Source organism: Rana temporaria, chromosome 3 (assembly GCF_905171775.1).
Source record: "Rana temporaria chromosome 3, aRanTem1.1, whole genome shotgun sequence".
NCBI classification, from domain to species: Eukaryota; Metazoa; Chordata; class Amphibia; order Anura; family Ranidae; genus Rana; species Rana temporaria.
This window is the reverse complement of record NC_053491.1, coordinates 90,116,516-90,144,405: the sequence shown is the minus strand read 5'-3', so window position 1 is coordinate 90,144,405 and position 27,890 is coordinate 90,116,516. Positions and strand designations below refer to the sequence as shown.

The 27,890-nt window shown below is 44.2% G+C and overlaps 1 protein-coding gene across 2 annotated transcripts in view; it reads right to left on the bottom strand.

The window, feature by feature from the left end:
- Positions 1–6,709: 6,709 nt before the first annotated feature.
- LOC120931465 (synaptotagmin-1-like) overlaps positions 6,710–27,890 on the bottom strand; it is a 67,198-nt gene continuing 46,017 nt past the window's right edge. For both annotated transcript variants that reach the window (XM_040342943.1, XM_040342942.1), the window contains exons 3-5: positions 21,447–21,609; positions 12,954–13,120; positions 6,710–7,722 (exon numbers count right to left, since the gene is read on the bottom strand). In XM_040342943.1, coding sequence (XP_040198877.1) covers positions 7,573–7,722; positions 12,954–13,120; positions 21,447–21,609 — 480 coding nt within the window. In that variant the 3' untranslated portion in view covers positions 6,710–7,572. The remainder of the gene's footprint in view (positions 7,723–12,953; positions 13,121–21,446; positions 21,610–27,890) is intronic.

Below are 27,890 nucleotides of genomic sequence, written 5' to 3'. Positions count from 1 at the left end.
ATCGAACGCTTTTGCAAAATCCAAATATATCACGTCCACAGCCACGCCTCTGTCCAGGGTTTTACTTACCTCTTCATAAAAGGAAATCAGGTTTGTCTGACAACTTCTGTCTTTCATGAATCCATGTTGTCTGCTGCTTAAATAGTTTTTTTCCAGCAAGAACTCATCCATGTGGTCTTTTATTAAACGTTCCAGTATCTTCCCAACTATAGAAGTTAAACTAACAGGTCTATATAGTTACTTGGTAAAGACTTTGTTCCCTTTTTAAATATGGGCACCACATTGGCCCTGCGCCAATCCAGTGGTACTATTCCTGTCTTTAATGAGTCCCTAAATATTAGATACAGTGGCTTTGAAATGACAGAGCTCAACTCACCTAGGATCCGTGGATGGATGCCATCAGGTCCAGGTGCTTTATCCACCTTTATTCTGTCTAAATATTTCTGGACCATATCACTTTTGAGCCATTGTGGATTTGAGGCTGTGTCACTCCCACCCCCATTTTGGACATGAGCTCCCCCATGCTCCATTGTATACATAGAGCTGAAGAAAACATTTAATAAATTTGCCCTACTGGGCACCAGCTGCTTCAAACCTGGCGAGAAACGCCTCAAGTACAGCCGACATTGCCTCAATAGATGCGGCAGGAGCAGAGGGATTAAAGTATAACTCAGGCATTGCTGGGACAGAAACACCAGGTTCAGGTTCCATATTGCCCCACCGCTGTGTACTGCAAGACCGGTCACCCACCGGTCACCTCCTGGCTGCAAAAATAGAAGCAGAGGCCTCCCAGGGACTCACCACCCCACCCAGCTGCAGAGAGAGCTGAAAACCTGAGGTGTGCTCTGATGTGCTGGCTGTGCTGTGTCAGTCACCTCAGGGAAAAATCACAGCGTTTCACAGAACTAAAACTGTCACAAGAGACCAGAGGCTGTGCTGTGTCTGTCACCTCAGGGAAGAATCACAGCGTTTCACTAAAACTGTCACAAGAGACTTCCAAGATGGCCACTGTCTGAGGTAAAAATCACCTCATAACACAGCAGCACACAGCAGCACCCCCCAGAGTAACAACACAGTCCCCCAACAACACACGGGCCCCGGTGGTAATAAAGAAAACCCAGGAGGCCCCCTTCACAGCCACTACCCAGTCAGGGGAAGGAGGGAGAGGAAGGGGAGAGAGGAAAGCAGGGCGGACCCTCAGTCGACCTCCCCAGGGAAAACACCAGCCATACCACCTTACCTGAGCAAGGGGCCACTACTTACCTGTCCTGCGACCACCGGCTGGAGGTATCCCAGACGGAACCAACGTCCACTAACGGCATGGCTGTCGGCCAGACACACTGTGACAAAGCCATAGAGACCGGTTATATGTGTGCCCTGGAACATGTAGTTCCCCGGCCGCCCCTGGAGCAATGGGGCCTGACGTGGACGACCCAGAGCTGAGCTGAGGGCCGGCACACGCTCGATGGCCGAACATTGGGGGACTACAAGAGTCAAGACCCAGCCTGTCACCCAGTCGGCTGTTGATTCAAAAATGCAGGAACAAAATAATAAAAAGCGAGAAAATCGCAAGAAAAAAATCTCCAGAGTACAGGAACTCCAGAGAGCCTGCCTCTCCTGTCGTTAGGCAGAAAAAAACTGAGGCTACTAGAGCAGGGTGTGGGTTATACCCGGGGGGGCATGCCCCCTGGGAGGAGCTGCACTGAGGTTTGTGTTTGTTAACACTTTAAGTGCTTTTTTTCTGCCTAAACTCTCCTAGTGAAAGCGGATATAACCCTACTGTCAAAGGATGCTGTGTCCATCTATGAACGGAAGAGAAAAATAACCACCTGGTGGTAATACCCAAACAAAAGCTGCCCGCCTATTTTTCAGACCCATGAAAAAGTCAGCTGGCAGTCTCTCAATATATGTGCACATGGTAATGCCGCAAAGAGCAGCCCAACGCATACTTATTTTGTCACATCGACTCAAAGGTTGGACTTGATGGTCTTTTTTCAACCTCACCTACTATGTGACTTCCCCAGGGGCTCATGAGAAATTATCGTCACCACATTTACGTATCCTCTATTTGCATGAAAATGCCAAATTAATCTCGGTCAATTTTTTTTGCTGTTTAAGTCCCCCAAATACAGAGATTTACCCTCTCTATTTGTCATGGCAATCACTATCATGACTGAACATGAAGGGAACATCCAAAAATGTGTCGCCGGAACAAGCGTAGAGAGTAAATCTTCCAATGGGAGCATTTGTTATGGTGGCAATTGCCTCTTTGGGTAAATCTCTTGATGGGACACAGTTGCAAAAAAAAAAAAAAAAACTTGAAAAGAATTTTGACTATTCCATACATACAATGAAAGAAAGTTTTTCCAGTTCAGCTCTTGTACCAGAATACCCCTTATGGACCAGATACATTTTTACTAGGGTTGTCCCGATACCGATACTAGTATCGGTATCGGGACCGATACCGAGTATTTGCGCTAGTACTTGTACTCGCGCAAATACTCCCGATGCCTAAATAGAATACTTTTTTTTTTTTTTTTTTTTCGAGTGCGGGTGGAGAGCGGAGCAGAGCAGTCCTCGTATGGTGGAGAGGAGAGCTGCTCAATCCCCCTCCCCTCGCCGCTGCCGACATCTAGTTACTATGCAAGGGGGAACACAACAGCTGTCATTTGCATTTGAATAGCTGGGTGTTCCCCCCGCTGCGCCGTCATGTATAGCCCCTCCCCCTTGCCCGGGCACTTTGATACGACTGTCTATCAAAGTTTCTGGGCAAGGGGGAGGGGCTATACATGACGGCGCGGCGGGGGGAACACCCAGCTATTCAAATGCAAATGACAGCTGTTGTGTTCCCCCTTGCATAGAAACTAGATGTCGGCAGCGGCGAGGGGAGGGGGATTGAGCAGCTCTCCTCTCCACCATACGAGGACTGCCCGCTTGTGTGTTCGATCCGGCCCGCCCGCTGTGCTTTTTGATTGGCTGCTGGGACCGCCGATGTCCCGACAACCAGTGACGTCACAGGCGCGGCACCTCCCCTCTTCCCGCCCGCTGTTTGAAATTACAAATCTTCCACGTGTGTAGCAGCGGGCGGGAGTCGGGACATTGCTGTTCTGCGCTGATGGGGACACATGCTTATGGGGACACTTCTGCTGGGGACACTTCTGCTGGGGACACTGCTGCTGGGGACACAAGCTGATGGGGACACAAGCTGTGCAGCTGGGGACACTGCTGATGGGGACATTGCTGTTCTGATGGGGACACCGCTGATGAGGACACGGGTGTCCCCATCAATGGTGTCCCCATTAGCACAGCAATGTCCCCATCAGCGATGATGGGGACACTTGCTGCTGGGGACACTTGCTGCTGGGGACACTTGCTGCTGGGGACACATGCTTATGGGGACATTGCTGTGCAGCTGGGGACACTGCTGATGGGGACATTGCTGTTCTGATGGGGACACCGCTGATGAGGACACGGGTGTCCCCATCAATGGTGTCCCCATTAGCACAGCAATGTCCCCATCAGCGATGATGGAGACACTTGCTGCTGGGGACACTTGCTGCTGGGGACACTTGCTGCTGGGGACACATGCTTATGGGGACATTGCTGTGCAGCTGGGGACACTGCTGATGGGGACATTGCTGTTCTGATGGGGACACCGCTGATGAGGACACGGGTGTCCCCATCAATGGTGTCCCCATCAGCACAGCAATGTCCCCATCAGCGATGATGGAGACACTGCTGCTGGGGACACTTGCTGCTGGGGACATTGCTGTTCTGATGGGGACACCGCTGATGAGGACACGTGTGTCCCTATCAATGGTGTCCCCATCAGCACAGCAATGTCCCCATCAGCGATGATGGAGACACTGCTGCTGGGGACACTTGCTGCTGGGGACACTTGCTGCTCGGGACATTGCTGTGCAGCTGGGGACACTGCTGATGGGGACATTGCTGTTCTGATGGGGACATTGCTGTTCTGATGGGGACACCGCTGATGAGGACACAGGTGTCCCCATCAATGGTATCAGCACAGCAATGTCCCCATCAGAGGTGTCCCCATCAGCGATGATGGAGACACTGCTGATGGGGACATTTTTGTTCTGATTGGGGACATTGCTGGGGACACCGTTGTTTGGCACACTGCTGATGGGGACATGGGTGTCCATGCTGCTGGGGACACTGCTGATGGGGACATTGCTGTGCTGATGGGGACACCGCTGACAGGGACATTGCTGTGCTGATGGGGATGTTTTGCGGTGGACACTGCTGATGGGGACTTTAGGGACATGGCTGAATTTAGGGACATGGCTGAATTTAGGGACATGGCTGAATTTAGAGACATGGCTGAATTTAGAGACATGGCTGAATTTAGAGACATGGCTGAATTTAGAGACATGGCTGAATTTAGGGACATGGCTGAATTAAGGGACGTGGCTGCATTTAAAAAAAAAGTATCGGTATTCGGTATCGGTGACTACTTGAAAAAAAGTATCGGTACTTGTACTCGGTCCTAAAAAAGTGGTATCGGGACAACCCTAATTTTTACATTTTCAATATGGATTTTTTATTCAGTTTTAGACAAAAAAAATGTGACCAGTGTTATTAAAAAGAAAGTTGCTTTACTGTAACTAAACTATACATTTTATTCTATAATTTGTCCCATGTAAAATGACACTAAAATTATAATTATCATGTAAAGCATGCTAAAACTATATGAACTGATAAAAAGCATGTTTTTTCCAATTTTCTGCTTTTTGTTTATGCAACAATGAAAAAAATAACCAAAACGAAGTAAAACAAATTTTTTTAATATTATTGACTCTCTGTTTGAACTTGTACTGACAATGACTGAAATGACTGACAATGACTGAACATGCCAGCTCTGTGTTTAGGAACAGCTGCTTGTAGTCCATGTCAAGAGAGCACGGGAAAGGGTGACAACACATGAAAAAGAGGTGTCTATGGATACACCTTGCTAGTAGGATTAGCAGGTGTAATTTAATTGAAAACAGGAAATATAAAAAAGAGAGTAAGCTTTATAACATTACATGCTCAACAACAGATTTGGTTTATTTGTGTTAGGGTTTGGATACTCTTTTTAAAGGGGTTGTAAAGCTTTGTGTTTTTTCACCTCAATGCATCCTATGCATTAAGGTGAAAAAACACCTTGCACTCTCGGACCCCCCAGCCCTCCGTTTTACTTACCTGATCCATGAAACTCTGTGGGCGTGATCCCGCAATGGTTTTCCCAAGCTTGAGGCAGCTCTTCATTGGAGATTGAGAGCAGCGCAGCCATTGGCTCCCGCTGCTTTCAATCAAAGCAATGACGTGGCGCATCGGGGGGCGAGCCAGAGTGATACAGTCGGCAGGTATGGCCGCCGACTGTATCATGGGAGCGCATCCGCAAGCTAACCCCCTTGGGAGAGTGCTTCCCAGAACGTGGGTTAGCTGTTGCGGGGAGGAGCCAAGACAGCCACCGAGGGACCCCAGAAGACGACGATCGGGGCAACTCTGTGCAAAATGAACTGCACAGTGGAGGTAAGTATGGTATGCTTGTTATTTTAAAAAAATACCTTTACAACCCCTTTAAGTCTAAACAATCAGACAGATTGAAGCAAAGTAGCAGCTTTGGCCTCTTCATCATTTAAAGTGACATTAATAAGCACTGCAATAAGTACAAAGAAGCAATATCAACTATCGCTCTATGTTGTCATGGCCCCATCTATGTTGTCATGGCCCCATCTATTGTTGATTGACCGGTGCAAGAGAGAGGGGCGGTGCTCCTGCTCCCTCTATGGACGCACCGCCACTGTCCCCAATATCCTTTTTGAAAACTGATGCCTAAAACTGAACTGCATATTCCAGATGAGGTCTTACTAAGGATTTGTATAGGGGCAAAATGTCTCGCTCTCTGGAGTCCATAACTTTCTTAATACAAGAAAGGACTTTGCTCGCTTTGGAAAACACAGCTTGGCATTGCATGCTATTATTAAGCTTATGATCTACCAAAACCCCCAGATCCTTCTCCCAGACCTGATTCCCCCAGTTGTAATCCCGCCTAGTATGTATGATGCATGCATATTCTTAGCCCCCAAGTGCATAACTTTACATTTATCAACATTAAACCACATTTGCCACTTAGTTGCCCAATTAGACAGTGCATTGAGGTCGGCTTGTAAGTTGGAGACATCCTGCAAGGACGTTATTCCACTGCATAGCTTGGTGTCATCTGCAAAGACAGAAATGGTCCTAATATTAGGAACATTACATGTCCAGGGATTCCGCAAAGTCTGCACCCCAGCCTATAGTTCCATTGGGTGCCGCCACCGCCATTGCTTCTAAGGGAAACCTGCCTTGCGGAAAGGGGAGGGGGGCAGATAAGCAGAGCTTCCACTTTTGGGTGGAGCTCCGCTTTAATAGAATATGCTGTCAAAAGGATCAAAATACTGTGCTGTGATTTGTATTTCTGTTCAAACGCATGAGACAGTAAGCTAAATAGAGATAAAATTGTAAACCTCATTCATCCCATAGTGAACAGTACAGGCACCCTAATGGAGCGAATGTATTAAACCCTTGATAGGAAGAATTCTTACCTTTACTCGCTGTAATTGGAATCTTTGTTTCATGTTTCTGATGTATTGTGGAAGCTTATTGACCTAATATACACAAGGCCCAATATTTTCAATAGACTGAATGATCACATTACAAGTAAAGAAAAACATGTTTTACTTATTAGTTATGGCAATGTAAATGGACACGATATTGTCCGTTTTATGGCAGAACATGTCAGATGCAGTACAATTATATTTATAGCAAGAGATTGTTACCTTAAAACAGTATATAGTCTTACTGGATTTAGTGTATTAAATATTTCTGTTATGTATATTTTTACATGATGGCTTTACAAATATACATGTTACTTACAGTATATACAAATAAACGCAGACACCACTTGTGAGCATAAGTGCTTATGTAAAGCAAAGTTTCCCAATTGGTGCATAGCCATTGGATGATTTTATGTTCAATTTATATTAATACAGTATGTGATCCAAGAGGTTCAGCTAGAACACCATATCTACAGGCATTGGTAATATAATAGCTTAGCTAGAGTTATAAATTCACAAGATTTCCTAAAGGAAAATACACGAAAATCAGGATACTGTCTTATAGCTAGCAGCAAATTAAATTACTAAATACAACCAACTAACACTTTTAACTACATTTGTTGCAATGGGTGGTCATCACATTTGAAGTCCAGTACATGTCATCCTCATATTTTTGTGTCTATGTTGACTGTCCTTTATCATGCTCCTTATCAGCACAGCTTACTGGGAGCCCACATTGCATTATTAGAGCTGTGTTCTTCCAGTTAGTAATTCTAGTGATGTAACATGCTGAGTAGAAGAACAATTCTAATATGAGAATGAAAATTCAGAATTCACCAGATGGTTTCGCTTTTCTAAAAAGATTATGTAGCCATTGTAGACCCAATAAAAATCTTTGAAGTTCTTCTTTAATGTCTCCGCTCTTATGAATTGATGGATCATCCAAGTTATGGTCCCCAAAAGTCCACTAGGATACATCTGCCTGCAGCACATGCCAACGGGAACATTCCACAGGTGATTTGTTACACATCTCCTGCCAGTGAGCCATACCAGCCTCGGGTGACCCAGCACCAATTAATACACGTCCAAGAATTTGGGCACGATTATAAATTCGACCCTAGGAAAGTACAAAATTGGCAATTATATTTTATGAAGGTTAAGAACACCATGTCTCCGCTTTTCCCTCTTTCTTCAAGACTGTACATATTAAGATCCTGCAAGATCTCTCTGTAGGAACTGAGGGCCAAATTCTCAAAAAGTCTGCGTAACTTAAATTTCAGCAGTTAAGTTACACTGACTTAAAATTTCTACCTAAGTGCCCGATCGTCAAAGCACTTAGGTAGAAATTTCAGGCCGTGTAACTTAAGTGCCGCCGTCGTAAGGCGGTCCTCCTCTCCTGGGGGCGTTTAAAATTTAAATGAGGCGCGCTCCCGCGCCGGCCGTACTGCGCATGCGTGTGACGTAATTTTCCCGACGTGCAGCGCGCGAACGTAATTAACGCCGGGCGGCTTTGAGAATTTCGACGGGACACTAAAGTTGCGACGGGTGAAAAAAAAAGACGCGCCGGGAAAACAAATAATTAAAAAAAAAAATGACAGCGTCGCTCAGCATGCATTCCTGAGAGGGAGAACTCCATGCCAATTTTCAAAGAAAAAAACGGCATGGGTTCCCCCCCAGGAGCATACCAGGCCCTTAGGTCTGGTATGGGTTGTAAGGAGACCCCCCCACGCCGAAAAATTGACGTAGGGGGTCCCCCTACAATCCATACCAGACCCGTATCCAAAGCACGCTACCCGGCCGGTCAGGAATGGGAGTGGGGACGAGCGAGCGTCCCCCCCCTCCTGAGTCGTGCCAGGCCGCATGCCCTCAACATGGGGGGGTTGGGTGCTCTGGGGCAGGGGGGCGCACTGCGGGCCCCCCCACCCCAGAGCACCCTGTCCCCATGTTGATGAGGACAGGACCTCTTCCCGACAACCCTTGCCATTGGTTGTCGGGGTCTGCGGGCGGGGGCTTATCGGAATCTGGGAGTCCCCTTTAATAAGGGGGCCCCCAGATACCGGCCCCCCACCCTAAGTGAATGGATATGGGGTACATCGTACCCCTATCCATTCACCTGGAGGCAAAAAGTAAAAGTTATTAAACACACAACACAAGGCTTTTTCAAATAATTTATTATTCTGCTCCGGATGCCCCCCCTGTCTTCGTTATTAGCTCAATTACCAGGGGGGGCTTCTTCTTCCACTCTCCGGGGGTCTTCTCCGCTCTCCGGGGGGGGTTTCTTCTTCCGCTCTCCGGGGGGGCTTCTCCGGACTCCGGGGGGCTTCTTCCATCTTCTCCCCTCTTCCGCTCTTGACTCGGCGAACCCCGGTTCTTCTGCAGCTCTCCGGTGCCTTCTTCTTCAGCGCTGGCTGCCTGCTATGTTTGTGTGTTAGCTCAATTAGTAACAGGCAGCCGGCGCGGTCTTCTGTGACGTCAGGGTCTTCTGTTCTTCTCTCTTCCGATGTTGACTCGTCGCCTGTTGTCGCTGTAATGATGGAAGCGCGCCTTGCATCCCATTTATATAGGCATCACCGTCCCATCATGCTCCGGTAGGTACCCACGTGGTGGGTGCCTACCCACGTGCACCCACCACGTGGGTACCTGCCGGAGCATGATGGGACGGTGATGCCTATATAAATGGGATGCAAGGCGCGCTTCCATCATTACAGCGACAACAGGCGACGAGTCAACATCGGAAGAGAGAAGAACAGAAGACCCTGACGTCACAGAAGACCGCGCCGGCTGCCTGTTACTAATTGAGCTAACACACAAACATAGCAGGCAGCCAGAGCTGAAGAAGAAGGCACCGGAGAGCTGCAGAAGAACCGGGGTTCGCCGAGTCAAGAGCGGAAGAGGGGAGAAGATGGAAGAAGCCCCCCGGAGTCCGGAGAAGCCCCCCCCGGAGAGCGGAAGAAGAAACCCCCCCCGGAGAGCGGAGAAGACCCCCGGAGAGTGGAAGAAGAAGCCCCCCCTGGTAATTGAGCTAATAACGAAGACAGGGGGGGCATCCGGAGCAGAATAATAAATTATTTGAAAAAGCCTTGTGTTGTGTGTTTAATAACTTTTACTTTTTGCCTCCAGGTGAATGGATAGGGGTACGATGTACCCCATATCCATTCACTTAGGGTGGGGGGCCGGTATCTGGGGGCCCCCTTATTAAAGGGGACTCCCAGATTCCGATAAGCCCCCGCCCGCAGACCCCGACAACCAATGGCAAGGGTTGTCGGGAAGAGGTCCTGTCCTCATCAACATGGGGACAGGGTGCTCTGGGGTGGGGGGGCCCGCAGTGCGCCCCCCTGCCCCAGAGCACCCAACCCCCCCATGTTGAGGGCATGCAGCCTGGCACGGCTCAGGAGGGGGGGGGACGCTCGCTCGTCCCCACTCCCATTCCTGACCGGCCGGGTAGCGTGCTTTGGATACGGGTCTGGTATGGATTGTAGGGGGACCCCCTACGTCAATTTTTCGGCGTGGGGGGGTCTCCTTACAACCCATACCAGACCTAAGGGCCTGGTATGCTCCTGGGGGGGAACCCATGCCGGTTTTGAATTTAAAAATTGCCGTGGAGTTCTCCCTCAGGAATGCATACCAAATGCCGTCGCTGGAACGGGCCTTTACAATGTGTGACTAACTTTCCACATTATAAAACCAGCCCTAGTTTTGCGCAGGCAAATTCGGAACTTACGCAGAAATCACAGTGCTGAAATGCTTTGAAAATCTGCTTAAGTCCTCATTTGCATACGCAAAGCTGCATTTCAATGAGAAATGCCCCCAGTGGCGGATGCGGTACTGCATCCTAAAATCTGACCGTGTAAGTGTCTTACACATGTCAGATTTTCTGCCTAACTTTGGAAAAAGCCTTTTGAGAATCATTTCCAAAGTTAGGCACAGGGATACGCAGGCTGAACAGCAGTTAAGTCTGCGTATCTCTTTTGAGAATCAGGCCCTGAGGTCTTTAGAACTATACGCAGAGTTTTAAACGAGGTCTAACTGAACATTTATACTGTATATTAGTTAGTTAGACCTCATTTGAATACTGTGTCCAGTTCTATTTTTATTGATAAAATAGAAAAGGTCCATACAGAAAAAACAGAAATTATGAAAGGTTTGAGTGATAAAATATATCAGGCGAGATTACAGGAACTCAATATGTAATAACCTTATAAAGTATTTATTTTTTTAACCAAAGAAGTTGATGCTTGGAACACAGTTCCAACAGAGGTAGTAAGTCAATCTAAAATAGGTACATTTAAACCCGAGACAAACAAAGCTTTATACTAGACAAAAAAAATAAAAAGTAAAAAAAATCAAAAAGGGTCAGACTCAATAAATCACTTGGTCTCTTTTTTGCATCACTCTTCTATGTTTCAATGGGGTTGATTTACTAAAACGTTATAGTGCAACTCTGCATAGAAACCAATTAGCTTCCAGGATTTTTCTTTTTGGCAAAGCTTAATTGAACAAGCTGAAGTTAGAAGCTGATTAGACTCTATAGTATTCCGTCACTTCCTCGATGCCGCAATGTCTCCTGGGAGCTTTTGTCATTGTTCCCAGGAGACATTGCGGAGGTTATCGCGGGATTTAGAAAGAACATGCGGTTTAGTAATTATGCATATGAGCATATCATTTTTTTTTTGGTGGGGGAGTGGATCTTGGGTGGGAGTTCTCACACTTTTTTCCCCAGGACTTGACCCCTGGTTTAAAGGTTTAACCCTCAACACCTGTGTGGTTTGCCTCTTGTTTTTTGGACAAAGCTTAATTGAAGTTAGAAGCTGATTGGATTCTATGCACAGCTGCACCAGATTTTGCACTCTCCAGTTTTAGTAAATCAACCCCTATGTAGAATATGGAAAGCAGGACGTTGCACACCGATTATGTCAGATCACATCCAACTTTATTAAAGCTGGACAAAATACACTGCAGCCCCACCAATATGGGCTTGATCTGGCCTCATGGGTGCGTGACTTAAGCCAGCCACAGATGGTTCAAATCTCGGTCAGTTCAGCAGGGACCAGCTGAGATTCAAACCATGTATGGGCAGGCTGAATGTACCCAAGTTAATCGATCAATCAACTTGGGTACAACCAACATGTCAGATTTACATGCAATTATTGCTAGCGGCTATTATAGCCACTAGCAGTAATCACTGTGTTCTCCCAGCTGGGACAGAATCGTAGTAGCATGGCATCTATGGCTGGCTTTCCTGCTGAGTATGTAGAGCATGGTTTGACTTACTTTGGGAAGCATCCAGAGTTCCAGAGAAGGGGTTTTTAATACAGGCATGGAGTGGTGAAGACTCTCTATATGTCTATATAATATCTTGCACAAAAATTAAGTGGGTGATTTTAACCTGCAAATGCCAAAATGTTTATGTCTATCAATGCCAACTGACTTGATATCATGCTGGGTGTACAATTACAAAAGGGGAACCTGAGGTCTTGATCCTCTGTAGTGTGTTATATCAGGGGTCTCCACCCCCCAGGCCATGGACCGATGCCAGGCCACACAGCAGGAGGTGAGCATCTCTCACAGTCCACACAGGGCTCCCACAGACCGCAGTTATCGCTTACCTTCTGCTGTACGGTCATGTTCGTGTGTCCTCTCCTGGCTCCTCTGCCTGCCCGGCCAATAATGTCTACCAATCAGCAGGACAGGGGGTGGGAGAAGCTGCAAATCGAAATGGAGAGTGCCTCCTGTCCCCTGCCCTGCTGATAGAATGACATTGTCAGCCAGGCAGGCGGGCGGAGGAGCTGGGAGAGGACACATGGATTGCTAGTCAGAGATTGATGTTAGAGAGGAAACGACAGTCCCTGTTACATTGATGTAAAAAGGACTGCACTGTAAAGGGACACTGTAATGTAAAGGGGGACTGTGGATACTAGTATGAAGGAGGGACTGTGTTGTAAAGTTGGGTTGGGGTGTGAATATCCCATTTCCCGAAACAGGATCAGGAACCAGAAGGGAAATCAGCCAGGCAAAAGTCTTTAACAGGAAAACATAGCAGAGGGTATCCGGATATGTTGAACAGGTGAAGGCACAGGAGATCTGATACAGGCAGTGTTTAGGGGGGCAGTAAAAATGTGGATCAGCTGCCTGTTTTTACCAATACCTTACCACCCACATAAAATGTCTCTTACTGCTATGTTTTTCACAAATTGATTTCTTTGGACCCTTAAAAATGCAAATTCAGCAAGACAAAAAATTTACATGAAAAGATCAGCCACGAGGCTGCCAGGTTTAAAGTACCGTAAATGGACAGAGAAATTTGTTTAAAAATATTTACAAAAACTCTTCAAAGGATTGATTACCCACCTGCATAATTAGGAACTCCAGACACAGACTTTGACTCTGCATGGCTTCCAGAGGGACATCAAAGAGGAACGGAGCATTCCACACAGGGGAGGAGCCTGACACTGCCCGTGTCTCCTTTATAACTACTACCTCCTTGTCTTGGATCAGTCGTATGCTCACAAAGTGGTCTAAAGTTTGAGACAGATTACATGTATGAGGAACAAAATGGAAAGTGAGGGTGGAGATGACAATTAAAGTGTATGTATGGTCAAAATGAAACATTATTTATTAATTTCCACATTCTAATTTTATTTATTTCTAGCTTACTATTATTCTGAAGGATCTTAAACTTGTGAGGATCCCCAAACATTTAATTCCCTGAATTCTGTGACACATATTCACTATGGAGGAGTTTCAGGAGGTAACAAGATACCATGGAATATGCAGTCCTTAGAAATTGAATGTAAATCACAGAGAAGAAGCTGCAAAGCATGATGGGAATGTAGGAAGGTGTGGAAAAAGATGGCCAGCAGACAGGCAGCACTCACAACATGAAAGGAGATTTTTCTTTTAAGGTAAGATGATATTGGATTGTCAAAAATAACGATTGTTTGTATTGTAATTGCAATGCTGATTTTTTAAAATGAAAGTATATGCTGTGACCATAGAACTCCCTTAGGAAATTACTATTATTAGTACTATCTATTAGCAGTTAGTCACATTTAATTTGACTTATCCTGTTAAAGGATAAGTTCATACTATTGTGAATTAGATGCGGTTTTCACGCATCCAATTTGCATGACAATTGTGACCGGCTCTCAATGGACCCAGCCTTAAAAAAAAAGAATAAATGCACAATTTTTGCAGGTAAAAAATGGCCATTTTTTTTCTCTATGGAGCCTGCAGAGCATTGCACCCAGGATCAGCAGATCAGAAGATCGCAGGTGCAATGTCCAGCTCTTGCAAACTCTCAACATAGCTGTCTGCTCATACCTCAATACAGGCAGACAGTTTCCTGAGAGCAGGAAGAATCAACTACTAGGACACCCACCAGCACCCTCACAACTCATTGAAAACCACAAGCCTCAATGGTTAATGTACTTGTCGGCATTAACCACTTCAATACCGGCACTTTCTCCCCCTTCCTGCCCAGGCCAATTTTCAGGTTTCAGTGCTCTCGTACTTTGATTGATAATTGCGCGGTAATGCAACACTGTACGCAAATGACATTTTTTGGAGACAAATAGAGCTTTTTTTGGTGGTATATAAAATTTTACAAAAGACTAACTTTTCTTCTTCTCTGATGTGTGCTGATGAGTCTGCACTGATGGGCTGCACTAATGGGCACTGATGAGGCTGCACTGATAGGCTGCGTTGATGGGCACTGATGGGGCTGCACTGATGATCAGGGCACTGATTATCAGTGTAAAGAATGTACTGAGAGCCTTGCCCCTTATCGGCACTCCTTTCCTCACACAGACACAGCGTGTGAGGAAAGGAATGCCGATAACCAGCAAGTCTATTTACATGTGATCAGCTGTGATTGGACACAGCTGATCACATTCTAAAGAGTCGCTGTGATTGGCTCTTTACTGTGAACTGTGATTAGCTGTGTCCAAAGAACACAGCAGTCACAGAGTGTGGCCAATCATTGTCCCTGGGATTGGGCAGGGGGCGGGGCTCTGAGAGGATATCCATGGACGCCCTCCCAGAACTAGAGATCCGAGCTGTAGCCGTATTTTGTCTAAAGTGCGGTACTAAAGTGGGCAAAACCACATAGCCACGTTGTTTTCAAATTGTGACAGCAGGTGCAAGGAGAAGATCCCCAGTTCACTGTCACAGAAAGGGGCGCAGGAGGGAGAGCTGCAGATGCTGGAACATTACATATTCCACCCTAAGGACCCTTTCACACAAGAGGACCGGTCGGGTCCACCTGTCCATTTTTAAGGCGGACCCAATTGGACCACCCATTGTTATCTATGGAGCAGCAGATGCCAGCATCCGATCCGATCTGCTAAAAACAGACGGATGGGTATACGTTCGCCATCTGTCCAGCATTTCGGATGACAGTCGAATGGAGACGGACAGCCAGTCCGTTTCCATACGACAGTCCCATAGAGAACAGTGACATGTCATCGGACTGCTCAGCAGGGATCAGCAAATATATCTCCCACTGAGCAGCAGGATCCACTTGACAGATTCTGCTCCATCTGAAAAAGGCATAAAAACAGGTGGAACATGTTACATGTTCCAAAAGTGAACTTATCCTTTAAGATGTCTCCAACATTACACAAAAAGTCCAATTGGATGTGACTAAGTCCTGGGAGGTATACCATGACTGAGATAAATAAGAACCTTCACAGACATTATTGGCTACTATTATTAGTGACTAAAACAAATTTTATTACACCACAACTAAGCTGCACAAATGACCATTACAGTCACGTTAATGCGTTGCTCATTATTCAGTGTTATAATGTTCATTGCTAACAGAGACCTTCTGACATGTACGAATATCTCTGTAATCACAGTAGGTCATAGTAATGTATTGATTTCATAAAATTGGCAGATCTCTCCTTCGCAATCTTGCTGTGTGTGAGTACCTTAAATGGACCTATCAGTAATTTTACAAATCTGCCAAATTCTACTATGTTGCTAAATAAGCAACACTATATAATTTCTAAACAGTCCTTTTCATCACTACATTGCAGCTCCAATTAATTGACTATAAATATGACTGAGAGGATCTTGGGAGTATTAGGTTTCATGTACACACAGACTACAAAATCGTGCTTCAATTTTACAGTAATTTTGCGGCCGACAGTCAAAATGTTCCTTTCCTGATTCCTCCACGTTCAGGAAAGGGAGGTTGAACCTCTCTCAACCGCAGCAGCTTCTAAATTCTTGTAAAAGCCTATGTGTACAGCCATGGCCAAAAGTTTTGAGAATGACACAAATACTAATTTTCACAAAGTCTGCTGCCTCAGTTTTTGAGATGGGAAATTGCATATACTCCAGAATGTTATGAAGAGTGATCAGACGAATTGCAAAGTTCCTCTTTGCCATGAAAATTAACTTAACCCCATAAAAAAAAAATTCCACTGCATTTGTGAAGAAGGCTTCAGGGTGCCCAAGAAAGTCCAGCAAGCGCCAGGACTGTCTCCTAAAGAGGATTCGGCTGCGGGATCGGAGTGCCACCAGTGCAGAGCTTGCTCAGGAATGGCAGCAGGCAGGTGTGAGCGCATCTGCACGCACAGTGAGGCGAAGACTTTTGGAAGATGGCCTGGTGTCAAGAAGGGCAGCAAAGAAGCCACTTCTCTCCAAAAAAAAACATCAGGGACAGATTGATCTTCTGCAGAAAATATGGTGAATGGACTGCTGAGGACTGGGGCAAAGTCATATTCTCCGATGAAGCCTCTTTCCGATTGTTTGGGGCATCAGGAAAAAGGCTTGTCCGGAGAAGAAAAGGTGAGCGCTACCATCAGTCCTGTGTCATGCCAACAGTAAAGCATCCTGAGACCATTCATGTGTAGGGTTGCTTCTCAACCAAGGGAGTGGGCTCACTCACAATTTTGCCCAAAAACACAGCCATGAATATAGAATGGTATCAAAACACCCTCCAACAACAACTTCTTCCAACAATCCAACAACAGTTTGGTGAAGAACAATGCATTTTCCAGCACGATGGAGCACCGTGCAATAAGGCAATAGTGATAACTAAGTGGCTCGGGGACCAAAACTTTGACATTTTGGGTCCATGGCCTGGAAACTCCCCAGATCTTAATCCCATTGAGAACTTGTGGTCAATCCTCAAGAGGCGGGTGGACAAACAAAAACCCACTAATTCTGACAAACTCCAAAAAGTGATTATGAAAGAATGGGTTGCTATCAGTCAGGAATTGACCCAGAAGTTGATTGAGAGCATGCCCAGTCGAATTGCAGAGGTCCTGAAAAAGAAGGGCCAACACTGCAAATACTGACTCTTTGCATAAATTTCATGTAATTGTCGATAAAAGCCTTTGAAATGTATGAAGTGCGTGTAATTATATTTCACTACATCACAGAAACAACTGAAACAAAGATCTAAAAGCAGTTTAGCAGCAAACTTTGTGAAAACTAATATTTGTGTCATTCTCAAAACTTTTGGCCACAACTGTACATTGTCACATAGGCTTTTTTGAAGTTGAGTTTAGGAGCTTTGGCAAAAAAAAAAACGCCAAAAGCTCCTAAACTCAAGTTTAGACGCTGTAGTGTACATGAGCCCTTTATGCCATCAGTCTACTGCAGGCAGGCATAAGCATTTCTTTAGTCACCTTCTCCAGTGATTATCTATTTGTACTGTTGTTACGTTGTAACTCTTTGGCAGCTCATAAGGCCAGTGGAAGTATCAGGGGGCTATTCTGTGTGAGGCCTTCTATATACACACACAACCAAGATCATAATACTGTGCAAGCACCAGGATACGCATGAATATATCATCTATATATCATCTATATATCAGCAGTGCAGAAAGTAGATGATGAATCTGGGTGATGCCTAAACTAACATGGTGCTGGAGAAAGAGGAAAACATTGTCAGATGAATACTGTGTATTATCTCTGTGAGAGGAAATAAATACCTGTATTTATTTCACAATATGCATGCAATTAGCATGAACAAATTGATCTTAGGCCAGGTCTCTTTTAACGTGTATTTTTACTTTTGCAGCCAATTCCTGATTACACCTATTTTATATTGTTACATATTCCCATTCATATAGCATGACTTTAAATAGAAATATTCAAAAACTGCAGCTTACCCACCATAGATTGTCTTTTGTGAAAACTCTTGGAGTGAAATGTCCTAACTGGTGCTCCATTGGGACTTATGTTTGCCATAATTAACGTAGAAGTAGAGCTAAAGGCATCTTTTCCAATTTTGATTAGAGTAATGGTGGGGTTATAACCGCTGTCAGTTTGTTTTTTGCCATCTGTGACCTATTGGGGATATTTACCTATACTTCCTCTCCCATAGCCAAACAAGGAGTGAGAAGAAAATCCCTCCAAAATGAGGGAATCCCTGATTGTCATCAGGGTCACTAAATCTAGTGTCCCCATTGAAATATTTCCCCTCTGTGCCTGTTGAGGTGACAACTGAAAAACATTTATTTTGTCTTACTTTCACTCTTGTTCATAATGTAATGTATCTCCCTAATAAGGGCACAGACAGCAATAAAAACTTGACACATTCCATCCCTCTCTTTGCTATCCAAAAAAAAAGGTTTTGCCTTTAGATAGACTGTAACCCTCCTGGCAGATTTCATTATCACTTGTAAACTAGATAAGCAGGATTGTCTTAAAGTGTTTAAGATCTCTAGGCCTATATGGTTCATTGTATGTGATTGCACATTTCCCCCACATTTGTCCAATACTTGTACATCTATTCAAAAATAAAACTGTGAAATAAACATTTGTGTTTACAGAGCACACCTCCCGTCTTATACTCATCTGTTCAAGATCCAGTAAAATATCACTCACTAGATCACCAAGCCGCTTATCAAAGTATTCCCAATCAAGCCCATAAATGCGCTCTGCAGTGCTATGGACTTCTGAGTACTATATTGTATGGAATTGATAAATGTAGAGATCTGCTGCCCTCTACTATCTGTAAGTGGCTCTGCTGCCTACATTTCACAGAGATTATTTATGCACATCACTTCCTGTCTTTGTGTGTCTGGGCCAAAACCCTAGAAGGAGGAAGTAGATAGGGAGACAGAGAACCAAGCCACATGACCCTTTACACACAAGGGCTTCTACCATTGCTGTATTTTCACCCAGACCAAAATCAGAGACTATTAGGCAAGTATTCTTATGTTCTAATAGTATAACTACATCTGCCCATAGCTTCTTCAATGCGTATCTAGAGACTTAAATCTGTCCAATTGATATTATTTCACATGCTTAGTGTCACATAGCAAGATCTGGGCTACTGTATGTGTAGTGGTCACCTTCCGGTATATTAGTAGGTGAACCTGTTTATTGAAATAGAGTTTATATGAAGCTCCTGTTCATTTTAGTTAATCCTGTCCCTTCTGGTCTGGAATTCTTTAGCTAGTTTTAGCTCTAGGCTCAATAATCAGCATAGGCTAGAGGCAGGTTAGGCATCTGATTACCACTTCTTATAGTTAGAGGTCCAGTTGCATGTCAGATTAGAAACTACTAGAGACGAAAGAGTAGAGTAGATAGGTGACTCTGAGTTCCAGTGCCACACCATAGTTTCTGCGTGTAAGAAGCTGCATTCCAGGCCAATTGGACAATGGCTGGAGGGTCACCACAGACCTTGTCTTTAGGTTTTTGACATGTGCTCATCCTTAGTCCAACTGGACTTTGCTGGAACATTCGCTGGGCGGTAGCTCTATTAATAACTAGATAATTATACCCTTGTACTAGGGTATATATACTTGGGTATATATATGCACAATTCCACCAGGACTCCTATCGGGCCTTTGCTGTACATTGGATGTATACACTGGTATTAATCTCTTTGTTAAAAGCTTTTTTTATTTCCATACTGTTGTGCATCTATAAACTTATGGTTATTTGCTGTTTTGCAGTATTCCCTCTGCTCCCAATAAAACATTTAAGTCTCTTTTATAGGTAGAGACATTACAATATACAAAAAAAGAGAGTAGCAGTGAATATGAGCACAGCGCCCATGTGGGCGTCACACTCAAATGTCAAACCCCCCAAAAAAATTGAAAAACAATCACTACAGTTCCTAAAGTGTGTGGTTCAAGCACTAAGCTGATACGAGAAAGATAAAACCTTGCCCCAAGAAAGGTAGCTAGCTAAGGGTCCCCAAGAAAGAAAACAGAGTATCCATGTGCAAAATACCACAGTAGATGGAGTAGAATATGGCTCGTCAGATGGTAGAGATCGTAGCAGTGGAGAGATCATCTAACCAGCATGACCAGTCTTTAGAAAACATTTTGGGACAGTTTCTCTTATGGAATGTATCTCAGTATAGAGGTAAGTTAGAGTTCACCAGTTGCTTCCAAAACTGGACAGTGGGAGGAGAGTTTTTTTTCAAATACATAGTGATATCTTTTCTAGAGTAGAACAATAGAAGGCTAAGGAAAGTTCTCTCTGCCACAGTAGGAACCAAGTCCTCCACCAGACCTAACAGGCAGTTTGAGTGTTGAGGTAATAGAAAGCTGGACCATGGCATTAATGACGTTGATAATTATTACTCCAGTAAGGAGTAATTGCCGGGAAGGGTCAAAACATATGAGAAAAATATAAAAAAAAAAATATCCAATTAGGTGAGTACAATGTCAACAAGCTGGGGAGATTTTGTGGTTCATCTTGAGGAGCCTGGAAGGGGCAAATTAAACACAATGTAGGATTTCTTATTAAATTAGTTTATCTCTAGCAGACACCAGATGTTTGATTGGTATGTAACACTTGTCCAACCAATCCACCTTGCCCAGATCAGGAACTTAAAATTGGCACTTTTGTCTCAAGGCAGATAACCCAGGAATGGTGGTCATTATAAAGTGTTGATACACCACCAAGGGGGATTTTTGCATTTCAGGGACTCAGAGCAGGGATAATTAAGATCTATGTGGCGCTCACCAAATTGGCTACCAAAGACCTGAAGGTACCAAAAGTAATAGTGAGGAGGTACATTAAAGTGGTTCTAAATGCATGAAGGTAAAAAACTTTCTTCATGCAGCTCCCCCAGTCCCCCCTTATACTCACCTGAGCCGTATGGACACACAGAGCAGGGCTTGAGACGGAGCAAGCACAAGTTCCCTTATAGCAAACGGCTTGCTATGGGGGCACTCAGCAAGGGGTGCTAGGAGTGATACTGGGGGACCTAAAAAGAGGAGGATCAAGGCCACTCTGTGCAAAACCATTGCACAGAGCAGGTAAGTATAACATGTTTGTTATTTTTTTTTAAATAAAAAGGTAAACCTTTACAATCACTTTAAATTTACAATGAAGAGCATTGAAAGGAAGCAGTGGGCAGTCCTCACCTATGTTCCAGTGTCTTGATTTTGTATGCTCTCAATTACTTTAATTAGATTACTGGTTCATTTCACTGGAAGGGAATCCCTTCTGTTCACATAGGTCATGTCCTGGGTGGAGGCACTGCTAACTTTATTATCAAACGCCTTCCCTTCCACTTAGCAAAGATTCTGGTTCTCTTATTTACTTACAGGCTCAATGCAATATCCTGTTTGGGGAGGGCCGTTTGTCATAACGCCGCACCCCTACCAAACACAGAACTACATAAAATTGCAGAATTCATGCGTAGGCCCAGTCGGCAAGATTTTTTGGACAGGCAGCTCTAGGCAGTGAAATGTCAGAAGATCAGGACAGATACGTATAAGACTGGGTGGGGTGGTATAATTGTAATGGCTCCTTTGATGCAGTTACACTTTAACCAATACAAATATATAACAGTAAATAAAAATTTGGTGATCTCATTGCCCTTTCATTCGTGGATGCAGTTAATAATGTGGCCTTTTACCTGGTGCTCCAGGAATACGTGTAAGTTTGCCCAGGCTTTCTGCCTTCTGTACCATCACTTTGATACGACTGGCCAGTGACTGATGCTGCAGTAGGACCAGTATCTGTCCTGGATATTTGAAGGTGGACGTAGGAGAGGAAAACACATCCATAGTGCTCAAACTCTGATCAAAGAAAAGGAAGTCACAGGCTTTTATTATTAAGTGAAGTATACCCCCATCAAAATGGAAAACTACAGAACAATGCAAAATATTGTTAATGTATCTTGATTACAAACATCCAAAAGGCCTTCATACATTCTAGGAAAAAGTCTAAACCCTTCCCTAGGTGAATTCTCAACTCAGATTTTACACCAGTAAGAGCCAGTTACAATTGCTTTGTTTTTGTCCAGTGTACACCTTATCTTAATCTTAGTGTGCAAGACAATTAGGGTTAACCCAAAAAAATAAGGTTTTCATATTGGCTATATAAAATGTTACATAGTAAGGCTGAAAAAAAACCCCACCAGTCCAACCTGTGGTGTGTGAGTGTGCTTGTGTTTATGTTAATAGTACATTGTATATCCCTGTATGTTGTGATCGTTAAAGTGTTTGTAAACCCTTTACAACCACTTTAGCCTACAGGTAAGCCTAGATTAAAGCTTACCTGTAAGTGCTTGAAATATCTCCCAGACCTGCACAGTCTAGGAGATATTTGCAAATCGGCATGCAACGATTTCTCCTGCGCATGCGCCGGAGTTAGAAAGGGCACGTCGTGCCGTTTCTATCTCGGGTCATGCTGTAAAAGGAGGCTCCCCCATGCATAAGCGGGACTGCCGTCACGCGACTCTGGAAGTATGGCTGCTCGTTACTCGTGAGGAGACGGGGACATTGCGGGCTTCTCCTGCAGGTAAGTGTCACGTAATGGGCTACTATGCGATGCACAGTTGTCCATTATGCTTTACCTTTACAGGGAAACAAAGAGGAAGTAACACCCATTAGGGTTTACTTCCTCTTTAAGGTGCCCATCTAATAGTTTTTTAAACTATTGACGATTCCTGCTGTTAAGACTGCTTGTGGAAGAGAATTCTACACCCTTACAGCTCTGACAGTAAAAAACCCTCTACGCAGTTTAAGGTAAACCGCTTCTCTTCCAATTTCAGTGAATAACCAAGTGTCTTTTTAAACTCCCTTTCACTGAAAAGTCCCATGAAGCATTGTAAGACTCTGACAGCCACAAGCATGCATGACACCCAGAGACAGAGGCATGATGTAGGCATGATTGTAGTTTTACAACAGCTGGAGATAATTGCATATCCCTGCTCTAGTCCCTTTATTAGCTTTGTTGCCCTTTTCTGGACTCTCTCCAACACCCAAATGCATTACTTTACATTTTTCAACAATAAACCTCATTTTCCATGTAGTTGCCCATCCCATTTTTTATAATAAATGTTTAACATTACATTCAGCCGAGTTGTCCTAATGACAATCGGCTGGTTTTTTTTTTTCGTACATACCTTATTTCACCGCCGCTTCCGGGTATGTCTTCTCCGGGACTGGGCATTCCTATATGATTGACAGGCTTCCGACTGTCGCATATTACGCGTCACGAGTTGCCGAAAGAAGCCGAACGTCAGTGCGGCTCTATACGGCGCCTGCGCACCGACGTTCGGCTTCTTTCGGCAACTCGTGACGCGTAGTATGCGACGGTCGGAAGCCTGTCAATCAGATAGGAACGCCCAGTCCCGCAGAAGACATACCTGGAAGCGGCGGTGAAATAAGGTATGTACGGGGGAAAAAAAACAGCCGATTGTCATTAGGACAACTCGGCTGAATGTAATGTTAAAAATTTATTTTTTGGGTGAACCTCCACTTTAATTATTTACTGAACACGTAATGTAATGTAATGCTAAAGGGATGCTGGGGCAGGGTGAGAAGGGATTAAAAACTAACGCCAGCCAAAAATGTTTTTTAGTTTTTACTTCTGTTGTTTAAGTATACATTTTGTAAAGGATTCTGCTAGTCATTAAGAATAAAGGCAAAACTTTTTAATTTTGTATAGAGAAAAAAAAGGTTATAACTCTTGTCAGATTTTTTTGCCATTTGTGTCGGATTGGGGAGATTTAATTTCACTTCTTGTACCATAGTCACAAAAAGAATAGAGAGGAAATTGTCACCAGGGTCACCAGACCTAGTGTCCCCATGGGAAGATTTCTACTGCCTTCTTGTTCCGGTAACATCTCAAATTTGGGGATTTTTTATTTTCACTTGTGGTAAACAAGACAAATGGAGCCTGTAAATCTCCCTAACAGGGACAAAAAACAGCAATAAAAAACATGACAGATGTTCTAATCCCTCTCAACTCTATCCAAAACTTAAAAACATGTCTTCAGTTATATGTTCAAATATCTGGATCAAGTCATCTGGATGTAGTTCTTTGAAAACTTTTTGATCTTTTCTGAATGAATTTTTTGTATAAAGTGTTTTTTCTTTTTGTATAACCGAATAAACACAGAATTTATAAAAAAAAAAAAAAAAAAAGAGCAGACTTTTTATCAGGCTTTTATTTCTATCCATAGCTTTGTTGGGCATTTCAAGACTTCGGGTTGGGGGGCATGTTTTTCTTTTGTAGGCAGCTACCTATGTTAGGTAAGGTGTCAATGTTACGACCATGTTGGTCGCGAGAGACATGGTGTTGTGCCGTGATCCGCCATCACACTGGACAAGTGAGGGGAAATCTCCCCTTGGTTACATATACATTACTATAATATAATGGAACTTAATAAACGGTGAAAACAATGGGCACATAAATGTACACAATTTTTTTTTTTGAAGAATTGAATAAACATTGTTCAAAAGTAAATCTTCCTTTATGCTTGTGGTTGTATATCCAAATGCTTATGCACACAGGCACTGAGAGGCACCTACACTGAAGATTCCAAGTACAAAAATGTGTCCCTGTACCTGAAAAGCTTATATTTCTAGAAAGTTTCTTTTAGATTACAACCTATGAAATCTATTAGAGCTATGGGCCTAAAGAAGCAGCTTGGTGGCAACATGAATGAGCTTTAACTATGCCCTGTTGTATTTATTAGATTGCGTAAATAGAAAATGCGTCCTGAAGATGGCAGCATAACCTGTTGTCAGTAGCAGTATACATAATGTTTACAAGTCATACCCATAAAACAGATTACTAGCCAATACTGTATCTAAATACATATACCTGCACGTTTTACTTTGCAAAAATGTTATAATCCTGTCACTCTTCTGATTCATACAGCTCTGCTAACCATATAAAAATGGATGACACCACTATTTACAACTTGCATACTCACGCCCCGTCATTATCTTTAGCAAGCTTACTGGAAAGTAAATAAGCATCACTTGATTTGTAAAGGTCGTCCAATACCCCTTCTCTCTATCGCAGCCTGCCTAACCCTGCTATCCAGCCCCCAGTGCCTGAAAATATATTAGACAGCTCTGTGTAATACCTAATTTTAATAAAAAGATTGTTCAATTATAATTGTTTAAATACATACATAACTGGAATACCTGATAGATTTTGATACGTTTGTCTGGAGTTCCGCTTACTGCCCACGTTCACATCGGGCCGTTTTGACGAATCGCCGGCTATTGCCGGCAAAGGCACCGTCTGAATCAGTGCGACGTCGATTTTGTGTGCGCCGCACAAATTCCCAAAAGTAGTTCCTGTACTACTTTTGACGACTTCAGGGGCGATTTGAATAGACGTGTGCATGAACCCGTCTGTCAAATCGCCCCCGAAGTCGGACTGCTTTGCCAGTTTGAGATTGTGCGAGATCAGCTGAACGATTTCAAACCCGCCCTCAATGTAAACATAGGCTAAACCTTACTTCCAAAAGTAAGAGACTAATGTAGAACCCTATAGTGTAGGCAAATTTATGTTTTGACTCATAGTTAAGTTGTGAGTCTTAATTGGGTCATGGATTTACTGCAGGTCAGGCTGGATGACTCACAGAGGCATGCCTTTGGTGCCTTCCCCTGGTTCTGGAAGTTTGGAGAAATTTCTAGCAGCTAGAGGGCAGAGGGTCAATTTGCATACTTAGGGGAGCTTGGCCAATCCCTCGGCAGTGGGCCTGGCAGGGTGGCTGATCCAGCCCTTAAATATGGATGAGTCATGCCAGCAGGGGAGTCTGATGGAAGATGGAGCGCTAAGGAGACTGTCGTGGCCTTAGAGGGCAGCCCCTGGTCTGGGGGTTTTTGCATTGGGCTAGAGCTCAGGCTGGCTTGGGAGGATCCTGACAGTAGTGCAGTTTGAAAGGAATCTTACCTAAGAAGCAACCGGAGCAAGGAGAACAGTGTGAGCACATCAGCGCACCAAGGGATTCACAAGGGGAGACACTGCCATATGTAGCAAGCATTTCTGGAGGACAGCGTTGTGGTTAACCTTTCCGTCCTTTGACCTGGGAGATCTTCGGTGCAGCTGGGTGGGCTGGTGAAGAAGCAGCCAGGTGGGCTGGTAGTCCTGCAGGCAGTAGAACTGGGATCAGTGTCCACAGAAGAGTGGGAGATACCCCTGGATGTTGCTTACTACACAAAGTGCTACTTTCTAAAAAAAAACTGAGATTTTCTAGTCAAAAGACTGTTCCTTGTGTCTGGAGAAAGTGTGGAAAATGTGTGTTGCCTGGCTGTGTAGGAGTGGGGAAACCAGTCATCTGCAACCCCTGTGGGGGTAGTGCTAAACTAATTTTAAACAGTGGGGCAATGGGTGTGCAGTGTTGCCTATAGGGACCAATATTGTTTTTAAATTGAATTCTTTAGCACTTTAAATGGCTTAGGCAGGAAGGGAGTTTAAAGTGGTTGTAAAGTCTCAGTGTTTTTCACCTTAATGCAAACCTTCCATGCTGCAGCAGCCCCCCAGAGCCTCCCTTTTACATACCTGAATCTGATCTTTCCAGCGACAAGAATGAGCATAGCAGCTCCAGCCTCTGTCTCGGGTCCTCATTGGATAGATTGGCTCTCGCTGCTGTCACTTAAATCCAGTGACATGGGGGGCGGGGCTGAGTCCTGCTGTCTGTGTCAATAGACACAGCAGCAGGACCCACGAGTGTGCCTTCACGAGTACCCCAATGGAATTCGGCTCTTCGTGGGGGCACTCAATACGAGGAGGAGCCAGGAGCGCCACTGGGGGACCCCAGAAAAGGAGGATCTGTGCCACTCTGTGCAAAATCTTTGCACAGAGCAGGTAAATTTGACATGTTTGTCATTTAAATAAAAAAACTGACCTTTAGCATGACTTTAAGTGTCCAGTAAGCAAGTGGTTAATGCATTCTCTGCATTGGGGGGGAAAAAACTCCCTGCTACCTGTCCTACCCACCCGCATCCCTAAACACTTACCTGGCTCCTGTCACCGATCCAGTGCTGCCTCATCTCCAGCAATGCTCCTTCTCTACTATAGCGGAATACTATACTATTAAGGAATACTCAGGCAAGCATACTTTTTACTTATTGAAAGGTGAGGTATGGCCAAAGCTCTTTTGGCCATACTGTACTTCTTCTATGGATCACAGGAGTACACTTATTTTTGCACTCCTGTGGCCTAGATTCAGCCAACAGCAGGCTAAAGTTCGCTGTCAGCAGACATCACAGAGCCAGTCCAGGCTCTGCAGGGATCCTGACAATAACCTGCTTTATAGACACCGATATCTGGAAGGGACCTTTTTTCAAGAGCACTGAGTTCAGTAAGCTTGGAAAGAATGCTGCTCTAGTTAAAAATGTGTCCAAACTGGCTGATCAGTCAATTAATCATAATTTTTTTGTCTGAAGGTTGTTATTTGCCCCTTTTTAAGGTGCTAGGGTGTGTATAGAATTACAATTTAAGGTCTGCTGCTGAAATGAATAATGTTTTGTTTTCTTTATTATTTGGGTATGTATTTGTGGTTTGTTGGGTGGTATTAGGGAGGACAATCCCATGTTAGGGTCATAAAAGAAAAGACTAGTGTAGAGATTTGCTGGGGTTATTGGGAAAAGTTCCTAGAAGGTGGAAAGGGAGAGGGAGAGAAGGTCTCAGCCACATGTCCTCTCCCATATACTAATACAAGATCAGAAAAGACAATTATGCAAGTATTTCTATGTTCTAGTAGGCAGCTGCCCATTGCTTGAGTGTATTGCTGAATTCTCGTGACAAACAGAGTAACTCTGTCCTATTACTATCTCACATGCACAGTGCTAGCTAACTATAACTGCATTCCAGACTGGTTGGGTAACAGCTGGACGGTCACCTCATCACAGCAAATCTTGTCTTTAGGTCTCCAATACAAAGACAGATGCTGCATCTTTCTCAGGGGCCCCTGCAATAGGACTTTACTGCAACATTCCCCTGGAGTTCCCTCTATAAATAATTATATAAACCCGGTATATGTGAACAATTCCACCAGTATTCCTATCTGGCCCTTTGCTGATAATATCTGTTTGTACATTGAATGTAT